Source organism: Diaphorina citri, unplaced genomic scaffold (assembly GCF_000475195.1).
Source record: "Diaphorina citri unplaced genomic scaffold, Diaci psyllid genome assembly version 1.1 scaffold2548, whole genome shotgun sequence".
Classification (NCBI taxonomy): domain Eukaryota; kingdom Metazoa; phylum Arthropoda; class Insecta; order Hemiptera; family Psyllidae; genus Diaphorina; species Diaphorina citri.
In genome coordinates, this window is record NW_007379968.1 from 14,867 (window position 1) to 35,338 (window position 20,472).

At 37.7% G+C, this 20,472-nt stretch overlaps 2 protein-coding genes across 2 annotated transcripts; both read right to left on the reverse strand.

The window, feature by feature from the left end:
• Positions 1–146: 146 nt before the first annotated feature.
• LOC103519128 (fatty acyl-CoA reductase 2-like) lies at positions 147–6,120 on the reverse strand. Its single transcript, XM_026830728.1, has 4 exons — positions 6,006–6,120; positions 3,665–3,749; positions 501–608; positions 147–408 (listed from the first exon to the last, which is right to left on the reverse strand). Exons 1-4 carry the CDS (start codon positions 6,118–6,120, stop codon positions 147–149), a joined length of 570 nt encoding a protein of 189 aa, XP_026686529.1.
• On the reverse strand, positions 5,721–18,132 carry LOC113465294 (SEC14-like protein 1). Its single transcript, XM_026830729.1, has 10 exons — positions 18,089–18,132; positions 17,603–17,791; positions 16,769–17,021; positions 15,347–15,536; positions 14,261–14,464; positions 13,224–13,237; positions 12,634–12,773; positions 6,640–6,684; positions 6,181–6,331; positions 5,721–6,091 (listed from the first exon to the last, which is right to left on the reverse strand). Exons 1-9 carry the CDS (start codon positions 18,130–18,132, stop codon positions 6,196–6,198), a joined length of 1,215 nt encoding a protein of 404 aa, XP_026686530.1. The 3' UTR covers positions 5,721–6,091; positions 6,181–6,195.
• Between the last annotated feature and the right edge of the window lie 2,340 nt (positions 18,133–20,472).

Here is a 20,472-nt window from a genome sequence, read left to right on the forward strand (position 1 = left end):
TTTCCAAGTCCAAAATAGACCGCCTACGGCGGCCAATTTTCGACCAAATATTTCCTATCTTAAAATACTCCCCGTGTAATGAGGGATCATTAAAAAGTGTCCAAAAATTGAACTTTTTTTTTGAAAATTTTTCCGTCGCGCAGTACCTACCTTTGCCACTTTCGTCGCGCCGCTGGCAACGTATGAATGCCATCCTTGACCAGGTATACACGCAGACCCAGCAGAAGTGCCTTACAGTAATGGTCCCAATCCAATTGGGCCACGTCGAAGAAGAAAAGCTCCTGGTCTTTATCGGAAAGCCGTGTCCACAAGTCGATGACGTTCGCGTTTTTCCACGTCCAAGAACGGAGGGAGAAGTAGCTCAGTGTGTACTGAGCCTTGGTCAGTTTCGAGTAGATTTTCAATAGTCTGAGGAAGGGAGCAGAAGTGCCTTACAGTAATGGTCCCAATCCAATTGGGCCACGTCGAAGAAGAAAAGGTCCTGGTCTTTATCGGAAAGCCGTGTCCACAAGTCGATGACGTTCGCGTTCTTCCACGTCCAAGAACGGAGGGAGAAGTAGCTCAGTGTGTACTGAGCCTTGGTCAGTTTCGAGTAGATTTTCAATAGTCTGAGGAAGGAAAGAGGGGATGGAAATTGGTATTAGTGGAATTTATTTTATTTATTTAAAGTTGAGAGGGACAAGGACTTTGAGCCACTGAGCCAGCCTAGTTACCTTGGTTGGTAGCACGTCTGGTAAGCGCTAGGCCGCTGGTTCAATTCTTGCCTGGGCAGATTTTATCCTAAACAGATAAAGTTCGTTCTTGGAGCGGCTAGCTTTCTCCTATCCTGTCTACCTTCTCTCTTCCCTTTCGAGACGATAAGACCTTAGCAGTTATTCATCAATCTCCTGTCGAGGACAGTGCGTGTAGGCGGTAGAAACGTGGACGAAAGACTGGAACAAATTGTTACATATTACATATTTATAATTTTCAGTATTTTTCTTTGAAAAAGAACCCTCTTTGTAACCACGGACGTCTTAGCGTCCCCAAATCCAAGAAAGAAGGAGGACAAGCTAGGAGAAAGCCAGCTATTCTGGTCTTGGTGAGCGGTGCACCAGGGGCCCCAAATTTCAATCAGCGTCGTGCCTTGATTTAATGAAGATGTGTACCAAATTTCATTAAAATCAGACCAGGCAATCGGGAGTTATAGCGGAACATACAAACAGACATAATTAAATCAGCCAGTGTTGATAGCACATTGAGGGATGTACCGGGTTGAGATGAGCTCGGACGAGGTGAGATAGGATATTGTTTCTACAGTTTTGCATTGGAGTGGTAACTTAAGCAACAATAGTGTGGGAGTGTTGGGTATTTTTTCTAATCTTCTGTCCCGGCAGCAATGTTTAAAATTTTTGTTTGGTTTGTAATTTGCTTGTTTGTAATATCTAATATAAATGAAAAGTAAATACAAACGTGCAAACTCGAGATAAAAAGTAAAAAAATGAATTCAGACTGTACAAGTTGCAGAAAAAAATTAAAATATCAAATTTCCCGCCAACTTTACATGCCCATGAAAGGCTGTGTTTAAGTTACCACATCATTTTCCACACACCAAGAAAGGACGGGAATGGCCTATCTCAACCCGGTACATAAGGAACTCAGGTAATTCAGAAGACAAAACAATGAAAAAGAAAGCTCTTTTTTGTGTTCAACCTAACCCTATAACAATTTTGGTCACTGCTCATTGGTGTCAGTTCCTTTAAACACAACCTGAAGCTGTTAAGGAACTCAGAAGACAAAACAATGAAAAAGAAAGCTCTTTTTTGTGTTCAATCTAACCCTATAACAATTTTGGTCACTGCTCATTGGTGTCAGTTCCTTTAAGTAGCAATTCTTCATTGTCATGGCTTCTGAACCAATACTACCAGTGTTGATAGCACATAACTCAGTTGGTAACTCAGCTTGAAATGCAATCTATTTAATTGATTACCTAATGGTTTTGTGAACTGTGGAAATCACCCAGAAAAAGGGTCCCAAAGGACTGAGAACCAGGACTGATTGGGTCCAATCTTATATTATAAGAACAAGATCCATTCACTCATTCACATTTCATAGTTCACACACTGATCGCTCTATCTCAAGAACCACAACACCTAGAAAGCTGAAATTTGGTAGGCATATTCCTTTTATGGTCTAGGTGTGCAATAAGAAAGGATTTTGCGAAAATCTAAATCGAATCCTGAGATATGATCAATTTTCGATTGCTAAAATCTCCATAAGAAATACACAGGAAGCAGAGACTGCGGGAAAGAAATGTTCCGCTCTCGACCAACTTTTTGAGTTTCGTTTATGTTTTTAGTTTGATAACTATGCAACTAATAGGGAGCGCGCAGCGCGACCGTAGGTATTTTTATTATTTTCTACAAGTTCGGCCATGCCTTTTCTACAAGTTTGGCCATGCCTCGGGATGAACTAACCAGCTAGTAGTTTCATAAGCAAATTCCCATCAATAAATCTTTGAATGGTAAAATTCAAATCAAATGGGTTTTTAAACTGTCCTCCCGACACCCTAAGGCCATTATCTCACGTAAACAACCGGGCATAAGCCCAAAAATTACGTAACTCTACTAGGTGCTAGGGCCCCCCCGAGTTCAAATAACCCTTGCTCTTGGCACCATGCTTGAATCTCAGATCCCTTACCTCTTCTTGATTTCGTGACGAATTTCATGGGCGCTTTCGAAACCGTATACATTCTGTGCATAGTAATCCACCAAAAGGACGTGAAATCCAAAATACTCTCTGGAGTTCGAATTAAGTTGAACTTGGGACCGGGACTTTTTTTTCTTATTAGAAAGGTAAAAAAATTCACGCAAAAAATTTCACCTTCCTGTAATCTTTTGATCAAATTTCTCATGTGTGAGAAGTTGGCAATGGCCCCACGAATTTCCCCTCTCACGATAACCGAGGAGGTCAGAGAAGAGTGGATAAAGGATTTAAAATTGTGAAGTGAAGCCTAATATTTTTAGAGAGATTTAGCGCACAACAGATCGGGACTCAAAGATGAACTGTAAAATACAAAGTAAAAATTTTTACTTTCTATTTTACAGTTTGTTCCCTCTGTAAAAAAAATAAAATAAAAAAAGCTCGCGATTACCAAGATAGTCAGCCCTCCGGATATCGACCGCGAGCAACATAGCTTAACTTTAGTGATTCATAAAGCCCTTGAAAAAGATGGAAAAACAGCCAAGCACGTGTGCATGGTAAAATCAGACAACACAAATCGGTTTGGTTCGAGAAAAATAATATATTTGTTTGATTTTATTAAATTAATTTAAACATAGGTACGTCTTTTGATATATAACTTGTTAGAATAAGTTTGTATTTACCCTTTTTTGAATTTTTTGTGTATTGAAAATATTAATTCTCTTCTTCATCTTCTTCTTCTTTGTTTTCTTCTTTTCAATCTCAAATAAGAGTGAAATTGTATATGTACCTATAAGGAGAAGTGTAACTTTTTTTTTTTGCTCAGCCATACTCCTTTTGAAGCTATTAGCCGAGTGGTAGAAATGCCTTGGCCTCTTTAGTTTCTCCCATGGGTAATTTTTTAATCACTAAAAATATTTCCCTCACACCTTCTTACTGTGGGTTAGTGGGTGGGTGTACCTACTTGGTTTTGAATACTCACTCTAGTTCTTCTTCATTATTGTTAAGTTCCATCTTGAGCTTGTTGTCCCGCAATGTGTCCAGTCTATCAATATTGTTTGTCAGCCCTGAAACATTTGTGAGACAATCAGTAGGTAAAATTAAATCAGCCAGTTTTGATAGCACATTGAGGGATCTACCGGGTTGAGATGAGGTCGGATGAGGTGAGATAGAATATTGTTTCTACAGTTTTGCATTGGAGTGGTAACTTAAGCAACAATAACGTGGGGGTGTTGGGTATTTTTTCTAACCCTCTGTCCCGGTGGCAATGTTTAAAATTTATTTTTGTTTGGTTTGTAATTTGCTTGTTTGTAATATCTTATATAAATGAAAAGTATAATATAAACGTGCAAACTTGAGGTAAAAAGTAAAAAATGAATTCAGACTGTACAAGTTGCAGAAAAAAAATTAAAACATCAAATTTCCCGCCAACTTTATATGCCCATGAAAGGCTGTGTTTAAGTTACCACATCATTTTCCACACACCAAGAAAGGATGGGAATGGCCTATCTCAACCCGATACATAAACACAACCTGAAGCTGTTAAGGAACTCAGAAGACAAAACAATTAAAAAGAAAGCTCTTTTTTGTGTTCAACCTAACCCTATAACAATTTTGGTCACTGCTCATTGGTGTCAATTCCTTTAAGTACCAATTCTTCATTGTCATGGCTTCTGAACCAATACTACCAGTGTTGCGAGAATCTTAATTTGAATTTTTCCGCTGCTGAAAATATTGTCACTTGTTGTACATGGGTAGAAGATGCGAATTTGGTTTCATGCATCCAAAGAGAAGTCATAAAAGAAGAGAGATATAAAATTGTTGCTCGTTGGACTTTTTTCTCCGTCGTAGAAAAATGATTTGATTTGAGATTTTGAACTAAAAGAAGAAAATTGTAATAAGAAAGGAAAAGCCTCGGGAAAGTAGGGAAATAGAAAGAAATAAAGTGTTAAATAAAATTAATACAAGCAACATTACTGTAGACACCACTACAGTAGTTATGCACATAACTTGGCTAACACAATCTTAACTAACTTTTTTGACTGTTTTTAGTGACTTCTTTCACATTGCGCGGCGTAAAACTACATTTATAACATTCCTAAAGCAATTATCTTCCCTTAGGTCGAAGGATTTTTTAAGTTTGAATGTTCAAGTGAAACTGAAACTTTACCGAAACAGAATATCTCCCTGAAAAATATGTTGATGTTAGTTATAACATCACTACAGTAATTATAGACATAACTGGGTTAAACAATCATAACTTTTTTGACTGTTTTTAGTGACTTCTTTCACATTGCGTGGCGTAAAACTACATTTATAATACTCCTAAAGCAATTATCTTCCCTAGGTCGAAGGATTTTTTAAGTTTGAATGTTCAAGTGAAACTGGAACTGGACCGAAACAGAATATCTCCCTGAAAAATATGTTGATGTTAGTTATAACATCACTACAGTAATTATAGACATAACTGGGTTAAACAATCCAACACATACAATACTTAATAATTAAGGCTAGAAACGCTAGAAACAATAAAATTAATACAAGCAACATTACTGTAGACACCACTACAGTAGTTATGCACATAACTTGGCTAACACAATCTTAACATACAATACTTAATTATGGCTAGAAACAATTAATACAAAAGCAACATTACTGTACTGATGCTACTTATAACATCACCACAGTAAATATGCACATAACTTGGCTAAACAATACAACATACATAGAAGCAACATTACAACATAGAAATTATGTAGCTATATACCGCCTGCTACCCGGTCGCTACAAAGTAAAAACTTGAAAGAAGCAGAATTTGGCAAAATAAAAGGTAAATCAAAAGAAAAACGTCAAATTTTGATTGGGCAAAAAAAAAGTTTGAACTTAATCTTGCAAATTGAAAAAGGTCTCTTCCCTTGAGTTCAATTTTCTATGTCACGCCAATTAATCCAATGTGCTACCCGGTCGCTACAAAGTAAAAAACTTGAAAGAAGCAGAATTTGGCAAAATAAAAGGTAAATCAAAAGAAAAACGTCAAATTTTGATTGGGCAAAAAAAAAAGTTTGAACTTAATCTTGCAAATTGAAAAAGGTCTCTTCCCTTGAGTTCAATTTTCTATGTCACGCCAATTAATCCAATGCCTTAGCAGTAAAGGGACTTTTCTGTCCTATGCTGGCAGTATAAACAAGGTATATTCTATTCTACTATAAGTCACTTTTGCAAAATACCAAGTGCAAAGTTTTTCTAGGAACACAGGCCTGGATCTGGAGTACAAGATGTGGCTTCTGAATAATTACCCAAGATATATTAAGAATAGTACTGACTGAAGTAGTAATGTTTCTCTGGTGCTAATACAGGGTTGCCGGCTTTACAGTTCGGACAGGGCGGCGGTGTTGTCATCTTCCTCCACCAGAGGGCTCTGTTGTCATCTGGAAGCATAATACAGGGTTGCCGGCTTTACAGTTCGGACAGGGCGGCGGTGTTGTCATCTTCCTCCACCAGAGGGCTCTGTTGTCATCTGGAAGCGCCGCCCCCTACACTCGACTTGACGCTGAGCGCGGAGAAACCGCTGTGCGCGCTCTGCAGGCTCGACATGGAACCTCTGCGAAATAAGAGTGGAAAGTTAAAATCCTCCCATTCATCATCCCATCTTGTCAAAAAATTATGATGCTTTTATATTTAATCTTTATTCTAAATTTGATCTTTATTATATTAAATAAAGTCATATACATATTGTAATTACACAAAATAAAAAAATAAAAAAACAAAACAAAACAAAGATTCTATTCAGTATAACAGATCTATGGACATTAGATGTTCTTGGAATAAAGGACCCTATGGAAAATGCATCAAAGCATGACATTGAAAGAATTACACAAGAACATTTTCTATCCACAGTGAGAGTCAATGAAGACAACCGTTTTGAAATCCATCTACCTTGGCTAGAGAATCATCCACCTCTTGGTGAGAATTACTTGTTGGCACTCAAACGACTCCAGTCCACTGTAAAGAAGTTGAAGAAAGATAATTATTATAATGATTATAAGAAGGTATTGGACAATTGGACTAAAGCTGGAGTGATTGAGGAAGTACCAGAGGTAGATTACCACAGTACAAAGGGAAAACATTACTTACCTCACCATGCAATAATAAAACCCCATTCTACAACCCCTGTCCGTCCCGTTTTCGACGCCTCTGCTAGGGAACCAGGAAAATTCAGTCTTAATGATTGCTTGTCAAAGGGACCTAACCTAATTGGTTATCTCGGGCTCTAGAAGTCGTACAAGAAAAAGAAAAAATCCGTTGGTCCTCATTTTTCCTGCTCTATGACTTTGAAACATCACCCAAATCAGCGCAACTGATCTATTATTTTACATCCACACCTAGCTAAGAACCTCGTTTATTTATAATGCTAGGGTGAGACAAAAACGGAAAAGTTCGGTTCGAAAGTTTCCGCCCTGGCCAGGATTCGAACCCAGCACCTCCGGGAACTAGTCAGCTCCCATGGCGTAGTGGTCACTGCGCTCTCCTTCCATGCGGGAGATCTGGGTTCGATTCCCGGCGAGGTCAAAAAAATTATATCATACTAATGATTAATTCCGTGACAGGTTGTTACCGGGCCCACTCAGCCTCGTGAGGAAAATGAGTAGCTATGACATATAAATGCGCATAGCGACCGGTGCCAGCATGGTAGGTAAACATTGCAATCTTAACATACAATACTTAATTATGGCTAGAAACAATTAATACAAAAGCAACATCACTGTACTGATGCTACTTATAACATCACCACAGTTAATATGCACATAACTTGGCTAAACAATACAACATACATAGAAGCAACATTACAACATAGAATTTATGTAGCTACCGCCTGCTACCCGGTGTACGAGATTTTCTGTGTATTTTGCAATAAAGAAGTATACATTTTGTAGTGTTTTTGAAATCCACAAAGTGTTCTCTGTTTTGAAGATCTCCATGGGAAAAGCTAGTTTTCAGTATCATTGAGAAGCAAAATAGCCCTTCCATAAGTCATTCTGGTTTGTAAAAATGACAACCAGTGTTGATAGCACATAACTCAGTTGGTAACTCAGCTTGAAATGCAATCTATTTAACGTAAACAATTATCTCACGTAAACAACCGGGCATAAGCCCAAAAATTACGTAACTCTACTAGGTGCTAGGGCCCCCCGAGTTCAAATAACCCTTGCTCTTGGCACCATGCTTGAATCTCAGATCCCTTACCTCTTCTTGATTTCGTGACGAATTTCATGGGCGCTTTCGAAACCGTATACATTCTGTGCATAGTAATCCACCAAAAGGACGTGAAATCCAAAATACTCTCTGGAGTTCGAATTAAGTTGAACTTGGGACCGGGACTTTTTTTTCTTATTAGAAAGGTAAAAAAATTCACGCAAAAAATTTCACCTTCCTGTAATCTTTTGATCAAATTTCTCATGTGTGAGAAGTTGGCAATGGCCCCACGAATTTCCCCTCTCACGATAACCGAGGAGGTCAGAGAAGAGTGGATAAAGGATTTAAAATTGTGAAGTGAAGCCTAATATTTTTAGAGAGATTTAGCGCACAACAGATGGGGACTCAAAGATGAACTGTAAAATACAAAGTAAAAATTTTTACTTTCTATTTTACAGTTTGTTCCCTCTGTAAAAAAAATAAAATAAAAAAAGCTCGCGATTACCAAGATAGTCAGCCCTCCGGATATCGACCGCGAGCAACATAGCTTAACTTTAGTGATTCATAAAGCCCTTGAAAAAGATGGAAAAACAGCCAAGCACGTGTGCATGGTAAAATCAGACAACACAAATCGGTTTGGTTCGAGAAAAATAATATATTTGTTTGATTTTATTAAATTAATTTAAACATAGGTACTTAACTTATTAGGAGAAAAAAATGCGCTAAACTTTAACTTACAATGAATGAAAAAAAATCAATTGACACTTTCTTACAGTTATCAAAATTTGAGATTTACTTAAAAAATATTTTAATTTACCTACATTGAATTGAAAATGAATTCATATTCATAGAAAAAATTTCGCTATTTAAACATTAAATATAATCTCTACAGAGCTACAGACCTCACTAGCATAAAATTAAACTATAGGTACAAGGTACAAAATTATTACCCAGGACCATAATCGGGGTTTAACCTCGGTTTTACTCTTCTATCGGATGAAGCGATGTGATTGGCTAAAAAGTTTGATATCAGCCAATCAAATTAATGCTAAAGTCAAAACCAAGTTTAAACCTTGTGTTCCTGGACGTTAATCTACGAATGCTTGTTACTTGCGCTAAACTTTAACTTACAATGAATGAAAAAAATCAATTGACACTTTCTTACAGTTATCAAAATTTGAGATTTACTTAAAATACGTTTTAATTTACCTACATTGAATTGAAAATGAATTCATATTCACAGAAAAAATTCCGCTATTTAAACATTAAATATAATATCTACAGAGCTACAGACCTCACTAACATAAAATTAAACTATAGGTACAAGGTACAAAATTAATACCCAGGACCATAATCGGGGTTTAACCTCGGTTTTACTCTTCTATCGGATGAAGCGATGTGATTGGCTAAAAATTTTGATATCAGCCAATCAAATTAATGCAAAAGTCAAAACCAAGTTTAAACCTTGTGTTCCTGGACGTTAATCTACGAATGCTTGTTACAAACATCGTTCTTCTTCTGGTGGACTTTGAATCCAGAGGTTGGTAGTTCGAGCCCAAGTGAAGTCATACAATTATTTAGCAAAGTATTTTAGCGAGTTTTTGCAACCAAAATTAGCGTCCCGTTAACTTGAACTCTTAGGCGTTATTTGACGAAAACTCGTTAGCAAAGTATTTTAGCGAGTTTTTGCAACCAAAATTAGCGTCCCGTCAACTTGAACTCTTAGGCGTTATTTGACGAAAACTCGTTTCTGCGCATGTGCAGTTGTGTAGGAACGAGTTTTCGTCAAATAACGTTAGAGTTCAATTGACAGGGAGATAATTTTGGTTGCAAAAACTCTCTATGAACGACATTCGCAAAAAGCATTCATGCTTAAAGATTAAGGTACGTCTACACTTCAGTCGATCAACGGTCGACTGAGTAGACGTGTTTAGGCGATGTGGATCGAAATGATTCGACCTGTAGTGGATGAACCTTAATAAAAATTCATCCTTGAACAACTTATTACATCTGACAACTCTAAGTTGAAGCTTTTACTAAACAAATATTTTGATTTTTGATACAAAAAAAAATGTCACCTCCTTCTTTCTATTTATATTCTTCTATGTTTTACATTTATAATTATGTCAAATTCATTGTTGTAAATAAATGAGACCTTTTTTACTTTCCTTAAAGGAAGGAAAGCAATGTAATCGGGTTTAAACTTTAAACTGTTGGTTTGATAGGACTTTTTAGTCCCTTCCAAAAGTATTAAATAAAGTAAATTATTTCAATAGACACATAACAGAAAACATTTACTTATGATATACAATAAAAGATAATTTCCCAATACATAGATAAGCACAGATAAAAAATCACTTCGTATTCTTCACAAATTGCAGAAACTTCAATCAAAATTGTAGAAACTTCAAACGAAATTACAGAAACACCAATCGAAATTGTAAAAACTTCAAACGAAATTATGGAAACTTCAAAAGAAATTACAGAAACTTCAAACTAAACATAAATACTCCTATTAGAATCTGAGGTGAGCTTCCATTGAAGAACATAGATACCTGTCGAAAGTACATGATAGTAAAATTAGAATGGATAGAGATCTAGGTAGATCAATCATGAATTGAACAAGTATATTATTTCAAGAGGTCTGATGGAGCTGGGGCTGGAGGACTATAAACAGGGATGAAGGATGCCGGCCTGAAATTCCCTTTGATAAATCCACTCGTATTTTTTTTTTTTTTTTTTTTTTTTTTTTTTTTTCTAAAAAAAAGTAAAGAGATCAATTAACGGGGAGATAATTTTGGTTGCAAAAACTCTCTATGAACTACATTCGCAAAAAGCATTCATGCTTAAAGATTAAGGTACGTCTACACTTCAGTCGATCAACGGCCGACTGAGTAGACGTGTTTAGGCGATGTGGATCGAAATGATTCGACCTGTAGGTAGTGGATGAACCTTAATTAAAAATTCATCCTTGAACAACTTATTACATCTGACAACTCTTAAGTTTAAGCTTTTACTAAACAAATATTTTGATTTTTGATACAAAAAGAAAATGTCACCTCCTTCTTTCTATTTATATTCTCCTATGTTTTACATTTATAGTTATGTCAAATTCATTGTTGTAAATAAATGAGACCTTTTTTACTTTCCTTAAAGGAAGGGAAGCAATGTAATCGGGTTTAAACTTTAAACTGTTGGTTTGATAGGACTTTTTAGTTCCTTCCAAAAGTATTAAATAAAGTAAATTATTTCAATAGACACATAACAGAAAACATTTACTTATGATATACAATACAAGATAATTTCCCAATACATAGATAAACACAAATAAAAAATCACTTCGTATTCTTCACAAAATTGCAGAAAAGACTGACGAAAAACGCCGACCCCGTCTGAACAGGCGAAAAGGAGAAGGAAAGGAAGATTGAAAATACTTAAGTAGAATGGGACCGCAAGTTTGGACGTCCAAAGTGGAATCTCTTTCAGGGTGTATACGCTTTTCCCGGAATGAAATTCCATGACTTTTCCCAAGGAGCTCAAGTACCTCCATGACTTTTCCAGAAAATTTCCATGAGTTTTCCAGAAAATTAGGAGGGGAAGGTACTTGAAAATCAGTAAGATTACCCCTTTATTCAAATAAAATGTGATTGCAGAAACTTCAATCAAAATTGTAGAAACTTCAAACGAAATTACAGAAACATCAATCGAAATTGTAAAAACTTCAAACGAAATTATGGAAATTTCAAACGAAATTACAGAAACTTCAAACTAAACATAAATACTCCTATTTATCGCCAAACTACAGACTTTAAACTTGGTTTAAGCTATCTGATTTGCTAAAAAGTTTGAAATCAACCAATCAGATTGGGCCCTGTCATAAGTCGTCCTGAACAATAAACAATAATCATTACGCTAACAATACTTAAATACTAAACAATATACGTAGAATCTCATTAAACATTGAACAAGGGCTGGATAAAAAAAAAAAAAAAAAAAAAAATGCCCCTTGATAAAAAAAAAAAAAGCGGCTATAAATTATACAAATCTTTTCAAAAAAAAAATGGCGCTTGATAATGTAAAAAAAAAATGGCGGCTAATGATGTAACGAACTTTTGACGTTCGTGCTCCTGCCGACACGCTTGATAACTTCAAGAGAATTTTTCCACAAAAAAGCAAAATCTTACTACTGGAGTAAATGGACTCTTTGGTCCTATTTTTGAGCAGTATTTTGAACACACCCCTGCATGATGCGAGTATTTTTTATACGTATGTAAGGAACTATGAAACAGCCCTGAAAGATGGGTTAAGCTTATACGAAACTACGAAAGATACAAAGTACAGTGATATACTTTAACAATAGAAAGTAAAAAACAATAGATAATAATAATGAAATAAAAATCCAGTCGTTTTTAAAAAGAGATTGAATGAAAATGATGAAATAAATAGCAAGAAGAAGAAAGATCAGATACATTAAATTAAAAAATAAAATAGCCAGGACCTCAATCTCAGATTGATTAGCCAGCCTAGTTAGCTTAGTTTTAGTTGGTAGTGCGTCTGCCTTGTAAGCGCGAGGCCGCTGGTTCGATTCCCGTCTCGGGCGGATTTTATTCTGATGGGATAATGTTCGTTCTCGGAACGGCTGGCTTTTTCCTATCCTGTCTTCCTTCTCTCTTCGATTTCGGGTACAGTGCTGCAGTGAGCACCAAAGTTGTGACATAATAACACAAAGAAACTGCATTTACATTTACCTCCGGGAACTAAAATTCCTTTTTACCTGTGACAGGAGCAATGCTATCCACTGACTTGTGAATAGACAGCACTGTGAACACAACATCCTGTTTCATCACATCGAAATCCCACGTGATAACGGCACCCGGTGAGTCGATATTGAGAATTACCTAGAATAGTATAGACAAACGTTGGAAATGTGTAAAGGTTATGCGAGTTGAGAAAAACAAAACAATCAAGGTATACTCATAATATGTATATATATGCTCCTGGACAAAATTAGCGCACACCTTAAACTTTTCAGGTTTACTTGACCCCTGGTGACCGAGGGTTAATATTGGTATGTTTACAAGTTTTATGAATAATGTACATTACTTGCAGTCTCCGGATGGACGTGAGCGCGTGTGGAGAAGGCTTTAGTGTTTAGTGTTTCAAATGCAGGCAACAACAAAATATTTGGAAATTTTCAAGGTGTGCGCTAATTTTGTCCAGGAGTATAGGTATGTAGGTACCTACGTAGTAAGTAAGAGGTGATTGTTTTTTTTACTAGGTTTTTCATGCCAGTTTAATATTATCATAAGCTCTACTACCATCCACACGACCAAGTTCACATTACTTACCGTATACTCAAATTCTGAACACGCAATTCACACGACCAAATTTTTATGTAGGTATGTGAGAGTACAGTAGGTAGTAAAGTAAGTAAGAAAATAAAACCAAGATCCTTTCAGACTAAAATTCCCTTGAACGATGAACTCCCTAATAAGACTATTTAGCCCGGCGTCGCCCTTATGGCAAACCATGGCATCTTCTCTGAGAACCCCTCCGATTGGAAAACCAGGGTCCTTCAGTAGCGCCAGACAGCTCCATGTGGGATGTAGAAGTCAGACAGACGAAACAAAATCAGGAGGAGACGGTAAAAATGAGAATGAGGGAACGGATAAGAAAAAGCTTGGAGGAAGATCAAACAAAACCTCTGCCACTGGTAAACTTGACAATATCCCAGAGGTTGATATTACCAACACCCAAGCCTCTGCTGAGAATCTTGGAAAGCTTCCTTCTGCAGAACGGAAGCAAGAATGGCAAAAGACCCCCTGCACACAAAAATAAATAAATAAAAAATAATAAAATAAAAAATAATAAAATAAAAATAAATTTTAAATCAAATCATGAATTCTTTGTGGTAAACCATCCTTTCTTAGAAGCTCTGGGCGGGAATCAAACACGCGACCTAACGATTACTTACGTTGTTGTTGTTATTGTTGTTGTTGTTGTTGTTGTTGTTGTTATTGTTGTTATTGTTATAGCAGCTTCAGCTGTAGTTGAATAGTGATGTCAGAATAAAGGAAGGATATCTTTTTCACCTGCCATATACTGGGGTGATGGTCTCTAGCCATGTTTAGTTGGCTCGTCCTGAACCGCAGTCAACCATACTATCAAACACGCGACCTAACGATTACTTACGTTGTTGTTTTTATTATAGCAGCTTCAGCTGTAGTTGAATGATGATGTCAGAATAGAGAAAGGATATCTTTTTCACCTGCCATATACTGGGGTGATGGTCTCTAGCCATGTTTAGTTGGCTCGTCCTGAACCGCAGTCAACCATACTGAGGACTTGTGCTTTTTCTAGCTAGGCTGGTTAGGGTTCTACTTACCTTCAGGTAGTTTAGTTTCGCAAGGTCCTCCCAGGAAGTCAGGTATATATTGTTGTTCTATGTAGTCTATCAGACCGCCAGCACTCTGATAATCGTTGCCCGCATAAACTAGGAACTTGCTACGAGTGGTCTCATCTATAAATGTGGACACTAGAGTCCATAGGATTGGGAACACTCGCGGGGCACGAATGATTAACACGCGACCTGGTGGAGAAAAATGGAATCAATTTTAAGAAATAGAATAGGATATACCTTAATTGTCCTACTGAGATAGGATTGAAAAGTCCCTTTACTCCAGCAGTAGGCTTCTACTATTCATCATCAAATCTTAAGTCGTTCCAGAAATGGGTTGACTGTGAACAAAGCCTCTCCACCATGTTCTGTCTTTGAACTTTTCTTCTTTTATTACAGAGTTCTTTTCTTCTTTTATTACAGAGTTCTTTTCTTCGTTGCTTCTACTTAGATTGCGGTCAAATTCTCAAATTATATTCAGAATAAAATTCCATACCTCGGCTGGGATGGAACCCACGCCCTCCTGTTTACCAGGCGAGCGCCTTGACCACTACACCACCGAGGCAGGGTAATACGAACAAGGCATATCCTATTACATTGAACGGGTGACTTTCTGGTCTCGTGTTGACCCAGCACCTAAATGGAAAGTACCTATTGTGTCTCTTATCGCCCATCTGATGACGGATGGGCATGCTACCACATGCGTCCAATGTAGCAGTTTTTCATTGCTACGAAATAAAAACGGCGGTGAAACTCTATTTTTTTTTATAATCTGCCCGAATTTCTTCTTTTAATCTCGATAATGCGGAGTAGGGCTTTCACTCTTGGTCGCCATAAGTGACGCATATTCAGTCCCTCCAAATCTATAAGCAGTGATGGAGGTTGCTATCTTTCTAGTCCTGTTCGATGAGTATAACATCACTGCTACAGAAACACTACATCTTTACCTTTCCCCGTGTTCACACTGGGTCGGTGTTTTTCGTGAGCCTCTCAAAAATAGAAATGGAAAGTGAAAAAAAAAAAAAAAAAAAAAACTTATATGTAATTAAATTCAAAAGAAATGGAATTTCTTACCCAGAGTTTCAGGATAGTTGGTCTCCACAATCTCAATAATACGAAGCAGGGCTTTCACTCCTGGTCGCCATAAGTGACGCATATTGAGGCCCTCCAAATCTATGAGCAGGGACCAGGTAGTGATAGGGCGGCTGTACTTCCGAGTGTATTCTTCAGTGAGTGCCAGACCTTCTTCACACACATGCATCGCCTGACAAAGTGGAATATGTAGAATTAGAACTGGGGGTACGGTTAACCCAGTGGTAATGTGCTTGCTTGCCACGCAGAAGGTCCCGGGTGCAAATCCCACCATTGACAAAAAAATTGTACTAGTTTTTTGATTGCAAATATTTCTACGGGTTACTTTTTGGTGTTCTCGTGTTGACACCCTGTTGGCCCAGCACCTAAATGGAAAGTTTTTTTTTGTCTCTTATCATCCACCTGATGAGGGACATACTACGGGTTGGGCGTGCTACGACACAGACCACAGACGTCTAGTGTAGTTCATTGTTACAAAATAAAATCGGCGGTGGAACACCCATCTTTTTTTTTTTATGGAATATGTAGAATTAGAACTGGGGGTACGGTTAACCCCGTGGTAATGTGCTTGCTTGCCATGCAGAAGGTCCCGGGTGCGAATCCCACCATTGACAAAAATTTGTACTAGTTTTTTTGATTGCAAATATTTCTACGGGTTACTTTTTGGTGTTCTCGTGTTGACACCCTGTTGGCTCAGCACCTAAATGGAAAGTTTTTTTTTTGTCTCTTATCCTCCACCTGATGAGGGACATACTACGGGCTTGGCGTGCTACGACACAGACCACAGACGTCTAGTGTAGTTCATTGTTACAAAATAAAATCGGCGGTGGAACACCCATCTTTTTTCTTCTTCTTCTTTTTTTAATATTTAATAGACTGACGGGAATCGAACCCAGAACATCAGGTTCCTACTAAAAAAAGTCTTCAGCTTCAGAATAATAATCTCACCAGTTTGAGTAGTCCATCTTCGCCGACCGTCTTCAGGAAGCCTTTCACATCCATCACCCCCAGCTTGAACAAATAGAGAGGTCGCATCTCTCGGTCACAATGATGCCAGGTCCCCGTAAAGTAGGCACGGACTACCGGGGGGGCCTCGTACTGCTGTAGGATTTGGTCTACGTTGTGCCGTTTACGCCAGGTTAGAGACTGTTCTCATGTTGACACCCTATTGGCCCAGCACCTAAATGGAAAGTTTTTCTTAGTCTCTTATCGTCCATCTGATGAGGGACATACTACGGGTTTGGCGTGCTACGACACAGACCACAGACGTCTAGTGTAGTTCATTGTTACGAAATAAAATCGGCGGTGAAACACTCATTTTTTTTAATAGACTGACGGGAATCGAACCCGGAACATCAGGTTCCTACTAAAAAAAAGTCTTCAGCTTCAGAATAATAATCTCACCAGTTTGAGTAGTCCATCCTCGCCGACCGTCTTCAGGAACCCTTTCACATCCATCACCCCCAGCTTGAACAAATAGAGAGGTCGCATCTCTCGGTCACAATGATGCCAAGTGCCCGTGAAGTAGGCCCGGACTACCGGGGGGGCCTCGTACTGCTGTAGGATTTGGTCTACGTTGTGCCGTTTACGCCAGGTCAGGGATTGGGAAAGAGACTCGCGGCCTTTTTCTAGGTTGAAGTCTTTCGATTTGAGAAATCTGAAAGCGGTGGGAGGAGGAAGTTAGCTGGTAAGTACCTGTCTAGAGACTGTGAGAGGGACTCGCGGCCTTTTTCTAGGTTGAAGTCTTTCGATTTGAGAAATCTGAAAGCGGTGGGAGGAGGAAGTTAGCTGGTAAGTACCTGTCTAAAGAACACCCAAATTGTGTGTATGTGTTCGACACCCTTATCCCTCTCCTAATCGGAGTGCACGGCAGTGCGCCAGGTCAAGTTCCAGCAAGCACGCCTATGTATCTTTACACGAACCGATTTGGCAGGTACTTTTATTACCAAATACTTTGTATTTTTTTCTTCTTTGAGTGCACGGCAGTGCGCCAGGTTAAGTTCCAGCAAGCACGCCTATGTATCTTTACACGAACCGATTTGGCAGGTACTTTTATTACCAAATACTTTGTATTTTTTTCTTCTTCTTTTTTAGAACTTGAACAAGGTTTTAGATACTTATTTGTAAACTTTACCTTTAAAGTCGTAGAAATAAATAAGAAAAATTCCCTAGTTCATTTTTTCAGTCCTTTAACTTAGAAACCTCACCTAAGTAAGCGCAACTGTTCTATTCCTTTACCTTAGCAGAGTAGAGTCACTTGGCAGTTTTCCTTTCTGTAGATATCCGAACTGTTTCTTGAACTGAATCAGTTTAGATTCTTGCATCGGAGTTAAATCTCCCAGACACCGGTGTATGTAGTCATCTTCCAACTGAAACTCTAACTCGAGATGTTCTGCAAGGGGAAAAAAGTGAATGATGTTGACAAATCTCCCATGAAATTATAGGAATATTGATTTTATAATATAAGATTGAAAATAATCAATTTCAAATGCCAAATGAAAAGTCACAATTTCCTAGTAACTACATTAAAAAAATAATAAAATAAGTAGGAATCTTCTAGGGTGATTGCTTTTGGCTGACATTTGGTTTTTGTTACCTATTTCAGAAGATGCAGAACATAATAGTCCAAACAGGTACCCAGTATGTGTAAAGAATAAGAATAATGGTTTATTTCTTGAAATAATAATTACTTAATGTGTTTTAGCTAATTGATTAGCCAATCACACAGTTTCAAGTGATTTTCTTCTTACAAACCATTGTAAGTACATACTTATTGAGATGAGAACATTGGGTAACTATGCAGAAGTCATGTCCGTGGAAAAGAAAAGCTCCTTTTTGTATTTAAGCTAACCCTATAATAACACTAATCACTGCTCTAATTGTGAAAACTCCTTCTTGCATTTAACCTAACCCTATAATAACACTGGTCACTGCTGAATCTGAGGTGAGCTTCCATTGAAGAACATAGATACCTGTCGAAAATACATGATAGTCAAATTAGGATGGATAGAGAGATAGATAGGTAGATCAATCTTTTTTTTTTATTAACATTTATTAGAGTGTGTAGATCAATCATAAATTGAACAAGTATATTATTTCAAGAGGTCTGATGGAGCTGGGGCTGGAGGACTATAAACAGGGATGAAAGGATACCGGCCTGAAATTCCCTTTGATATATCCACTCGTATTTTTTTTATTATTATTTTTTTTTTTTTTAGCTAAAACCAAATGTCAGACCAAAGCAATCATCCTAGGGCTGACTGGGAGACTGACGAAAAACGCCGACCCCGTCTGAACAGGCGAAAAGGAGAAGAAAAGGAATATACTTATTATTCCTTACCATCTCGTGAAGTAACATGAGATCCCTGAATAGATTCACCATCATGGCACAGTATGGGAGATTCCACTCGCTCGTAATCTAAATTTCCATGACTTTTTGGCCGATTTTCAGATTCCATGACGTTTCCAGGTTTTCCAGTTTTTCCAGGTCGCGTATAAACCCTGTCTTTGGTTCAGCCGTGTTAAACTTAAAAAAAAGTCACATAATAAAATACGGCTATACTTATAGTTCCTTACCATCTCGTGAAGTAACATGAGATCCCTGAATAGATTCACCATCATGGCACAGTATGGGAGATTCCACTCGCTCGTAATCTGCGCCCTCAGTCCAGTTTTTGTCAATCAGAGAGAGACCTGCAAACAGAAAGAAAGAAGAAATTTCAATGGAGGAGTTGCAATTGGGAAAATATTATTAATAAAATGTCGATTCCTACGTAAAAAGTTGTGAAAAATCCAAATCTGAGGTCAAAACTCGGAAAAAAATAACTTTAAAAGGTCGAAAATTCAATTCTTAATTGCCGACCTAATGAAAAAGTTCGAAGAGTTGTGACGTCAGATTTCACGTCAAAATGCGCAGAAACGCTTGCGCACAAACAAACGGTGGGAGTCATGAATTTTGACGTCATCGCGTACGGGAGCGTATGCCGTGACATCAAACTTCACGATTTACCGGTATTTTTTAAATCGATTTACCTATCTCGGGCTCTAGAAGTCGTAGAAGAAAAAGAAACATTCCGTTAATCCTCATTTTCCTGCTCTATGACTTTGAAACATCACCCAAGTAAGCGCAACTGATCTATTATTTTACATCCATGCTTATCCAAGAACATCGTTTATTTATACTGCTAGGATGAGACAAAAACGGAAAAGTTCGGTTCGAAAGTTCCGCCCTGGCCGGAATTCGAACCCAGCACCTTCGGGAACTAGTCAGCTCCCATGGCGTAGTGGTCACTGTGCTCGCCTTGCACGCGGGAGACCCGGGTTCGATTTCCGGCGGGGTCAAGAAATTTGTATCATATTTGATATCAGCCAATCAAATTAATGCTAAAGTCAAAACCAAGTTTAAACCTTGTGTTCCTGGACGTTAATCTACGAATGCTTGTTACAAACAGCGTCCTTCTTGTGGTGGACTTTGAATCCAGAGGTTGGTAGTTCGAGTCCAAGTGAAGTCATACAATTTAGCAAAGTATTTTAGCGAGTTTTTGCAACCAAAATTAGCGTCCCGTTAACTTGAACTCTTAGGCGTTATTTGACGAAAACTCGTTTCTGCGCATGTGTAGTTGTGTAGGAACGAGTTTTCGTCAAATAACGTTAAAGAGTTCAATTGACGGGGAGATAATTTTGGTTGCAAAAACTCTCTATGAACGACATTCGCAAAAAGCATTCATGCTTAAAGATTAAGGTACGTCTACACTTCAGTCGATCAACGGCCGACTGAGTAGACGAGTTTAGGCGATGTGGATCGAAATGATTCGACCTGTAGTGGATGGACTTTCATAAAAAATCATCCTTGAACAACTTATTGCATCTGACAACTCTAAGTTGAAGCTTTTACTAAACAAATATTTTGATTTTTGATACAAAAAAAAGTCACCTCCTTCTTTCTATTTATATTCTTCTATGTTTTACATTTATAATTATGTCAAATTCATTGTTGTAAATAAATGAGACCTTTTTTACTTTCCTTATCTTATAGGAAGGAAAGCAATGTAATCGGGTTTAAACTTTAAACTGTTGGTTTGATAGGACTTTTTAGTCCCTTCCAAAAG